At 32.9% G+C, this 4,205-nt stretch overlaps 1 protein-coding gene across 1 annotated transcript; it reads right to left on the reverse strand.

The window, feature by feature from the left end:
- Positions 1 to 1,252: 1,252 nt before the first annotated feature.
- Positions 1,253 to 3,521, reverse strand: Sk2 (Sphingosine kinase 2). The gene is made up of 3 exons (XM_065504252.1): positions 2,557 to 3,521; positions 2,392 to 2,491; positions 1,253 to 2,334 (listed from the first exon to the last, which is right to left on the reverse strand). Exons 1-3 carry the CDS (start codon positions 3,435 to 3,437, stop codon positions 1,405 to 1,407), a joined length of 1,911 nt encoding a protein of 636 aa, XP_065360324.1. The 5' UTR covers positions 3,438 to 3,521; the 3' UTR covers positions 1,253 to 1,404.
- Positions 3,522 to 4,205: the final 684 nt, after the last annotated feature.

The following is a 4,205-nucleotide window of genomic DNA, read 5'->3' on the forward strand; positions in this document are numbered from 1 at the left end:
TACAAGGAAACACTTATACAGATGCAGCAGCAAAAGTAGCATGTTCAGCACCCTTATTAAAAGATCCATTAACCGAAAGACTCGATATCGATATAATTCTATTATTACCAAGTTGAAACAACAAAAAATTACAGAATTGAAAAGTTATTACCACCCACACTATTCTCAAATTAATCCCGATATAATAACACCTAAATATCCAACGAACATTAACAAAAATAAAATTAAAGTTTTTTCACGCTTACGTATGGGACACACGATCACTACACATCAACATCTACTGAATACCAACTTTAATAATGAATGTCCATACTGTGGCTCCACAATATCAGTCAAACACCTTCTCTCTACTTGTCCCTATCTAAGTAGTCTTCAATCCAAATACCTATCAAACAATGGTCTCAATCTTCTTAAGGAAACATCAAATGATAACATCAACGCCAAAAATCTGGTATAAATCAAGATCAGCGAAACAGCTTGCATTTTTATAATTTCTTTGGTGTTGATAGCTCTCATAATTAGAAGCACAAAAACGTTAATATTTTCCCCTGCTCTCTCTTAGTTTAAGAGTTATATGAATTTAAAGTCAATACATATAATAGTACATTTCTCATATATTTGGAAAACAAACTGATCGTTATGGGTATCATTGAATAGTGCTTCACAATACCTTTAATATGATATATAATATGGTACAGTTTATTAATATTGTGAACCAAAAAATCCTTTTTGATTTTATATGACAGTACTTCAGAAAATTTTGATATACAGAAAAAGTGACTTTAGCGAATTCGGTGTTCGATACACCCCAGAGTTAAAAGTCCCTTCACCCGGCCAAAGGCCGGCAATACAGAAAATGTGAATATTAACAGAAAAAAAATTATGAAAATATAAACTGTTACGCGGATCTTGATTTGTTCCAAAAATCTAATTCTTACTTAATATAATTAGCTGATAGCCTTCGTTGCTCTCGCTAATTTTTTAATATTAGTCTTATATTAATATAAGTTTTAATAACATGTAAATAAATAAATAAAATAATTGCCGATAATTTGCCGATTTTTTTTTTTGACAAAGTTGGCTATTTTCCTTCAATATTATCTGGCGCTAATATTTCAATTGATCTTTTGACCCACTTTGTGGAAGTAGAATTTCACCAAATTTGGACCACATTTAGAATCATTTATGTAGATTTTTATTATACACTTTTGTTTTATTGAGGGGACGATATTACTGAATTAAAAAAAATATATAAGTTAATATGAGGGTAAATAACGTATGTTTGTATATTTATTCTTCTAATAAATAGCAATGAGATTCTTATTTAATATATTCATAGTATGTAAGTATACAATAGATTGCTTATGTGCACAACGTATATAAGTTTGTAAATTAATTTTACAGTTAACAATCTTTAAATGCAACTTTGTTGGGAACCATAACGTTAACAGTTCCTGGAAATATTCTTGCTTGTAATGACCCACATTCCATTCGTTCGCCGTCCACGGTAAGTATACCACTATTCTCGCGTGGCTCTAAACGAAAAGCAACGACTCGTTCTACTCGGATATACTCGGAATTTTTATTGGGTAAATGAGTGCCAGAGCTCATGTTGACTAGGAAATTGAATAATTGCGAACGGCTTATACCACCACGTATCATCACCAAATAAATTGTACCATCATTTAGCTTAGAGTTTGGTGAGAAGTAACAATCACTACCCAAATGAGTTTGATATACGGCATGAACCATAACAAATTCACCGTCCTCCACAAGCCATGAATTCGGTAGGGGATCTCGTAGCGCGGGTAAGGTGTTCTCTTCTAATTGACCTAGCCGAGAGCATTGATAGTCCGCTGGATTTTCTGTATCGTGCATGTCTGATTCGCAACAATCACTATTACCTGAAATGCTGTGATAAATACTATCAGCAATGGAGTAATATGTGCTGACTCTTGATCCCGACGATAGTAAACTATTACATCGTGAACGAAAAGACTGATTCGCCACTGTTTCTAAAGATATGACGTCTTCAAATTCCGAGCTGCCGACATTTGATATAGATTGCTTTCTTGAATCATATGGTGGTGGAAATGTGTTACAACTCATACTGTGCTGAAGACTAGATTTAGTTATAATTTCTGGAGTATTTTGATGTTCCGATGTATGATTTTTCGGTAAATATGATATTCTACCACGATATGTACGCAAATTTAATAAGCGATGTAGTGTCCAAATTGTAAATCTTTGGTAACCTAAGGGCCGCAAGCGTTCGCTTTCGATATCAATATCAGAAATTAGACCCCAGCCTATTGATAGAAAGGAATATGCGATCTAAGAGGAATAAAAACATGTTTAATATTTGCAAATCAATGTTAAATGTGTGTATACTTTGTTCTTCAGTTCTATTTCGACAACATCCATAAGAGCTGACTGGCCGCCTACAAGCGATAATGCTGCACCTAAAATTGGCTTTGGTTCATATGGTTCCCTGAATAAATTAACAGGGAATAGAGGTCAATAATTGAATTACTTAATAATATTTATAACACATACTGAAAACAATGAGCTATTGATCGGGCTAACCCATTTCCCGAACCACATGGAACGATGCCAAGCGCAACATTCTTTACAACATGATTCCAGTCGTTGCGTTTAAGGATGCCATTTAATATTTCGTGAAATAATCCATCGCCCCCAATGGCAACAATACCACTCCAAATTGACAAATTTTTCTGGCGCACAAAGTCGGAAGCATATTGGGAATGTTTTGTAACATGAAGATCGTAAGCAACTTCTGCCTCATTAAGAATAGGAACAACTTGGTGATTGAATAGCTCTCTCGCTTTCCCGGAACCTGACTTTGGATTCAATAAAACAAGTAGACGTTTTTTTTCGGTTTTTAATGTATTTTCAATAGAATCTGTTCCCTTTAAACAACACATTAACAGATGATTGTTTCTATAGGATTTCAATGTTTTGTACCACTTCTCGGCCTCTCGCATGTTGTCTTCATGGCTGTCAAATGAACGGAAGCGCAACGTTATGACAGTGCGTTCACGACGTATTGCTTTTCTAAGATTCTTCTTAAGCATATAGGCAAAGACATAAAGATATGCATCTTCGTGTTCATCACGAATTTTTTGCTTTTCTGTAATACTTGGGGTACATGATCCACATGTACCAGCTGCTCCGAAGCCGGACGATTTCTGAATCCAAACACATCTGCCACCAATTATGTCGCAAATATTCACTAGATGATCCTTACGACTTCCAGCTGTTTCACGTTGTAACAGCAAACCATTGGAGTTGAGGAGTACGTGGAAGACATTACCCTTTTTACTGTTTGAGTAAAATGTATCTCTTAGCTCATTGGAAATTGAACATAAATCAGATTTCTCAGAATCGTTTTCGATTTTCATTGAGATTCGTTGCATTTTATATGGATTTGTTTAAAATTAATTTTCATTTTTTTTTTGTTTGTTTTTTTTTTTGTTTTTCTACAAATTCATATGAATTAATATTCTCTACACATTAAAATTAGCGAGTTTCTATAATCAGTGTTGTCATATCGGCATTTAAAATCCAAAAATTACGTAAAAAATCACTTTTTATCGACTGCTGCAGTTTTTTTTTTAAAAATTGCTAAAATTTTATACATTTGATTAGAAATTCTATACAAAATAACAATTTTAACATTTTTTATATGAATTTCCACATTTTTTTGATAAAGTTCTGGTAACACTGAGAATGTATCCTTGCAAACAGAGCTTTTCGACATAAACTGAATAAAATCGTAATCGACTTTTTTGGAAGAGTGTTTACACACGCAAGTAAAAGCTTTTTATTTTTTTATTGTCCCTGTCTATACTTGACAAATATTATCATAACAATTAATGACCCTATGTAAAGTGCATTTATAAAGGTGTCATGGGAAGCACAGCTGATTATAGAAATATCACACGATAATGTCAAACTACACATATAAAAAATATTCGCTGGAACGCATTTATGTCAAACTCCATATCAAAAGAACATGCTCTTTGTTTTTGTGAAAAATTAGGCAAAATGTCAAATCGGCTGATAAAAAAATTGTAAACAAATACTTTATTTTAGAAATAATTAATATTTTGTAATATTTTAGATGAAAAACTAGTAAATTTTACATTTGCATGTCATTGAAAAACTTTTACTTCATATAATTC

The sequence above is a fragment of the Calliphora vicina genome, chromosome 3 (genome assembly GCF_958450345.1).
Source record: "Calliphora vicina chromosome 3, idCalVici1.1, whole genome shotgun sequence".
In the NCBI taxonomy this organism is placed as follows: domain Eukaryota; kingdom Metazoa; phylum Arthropoda; class Insecta; order Diptera; family Calliphoridae; genus Calliphora; species Calliphora vicina.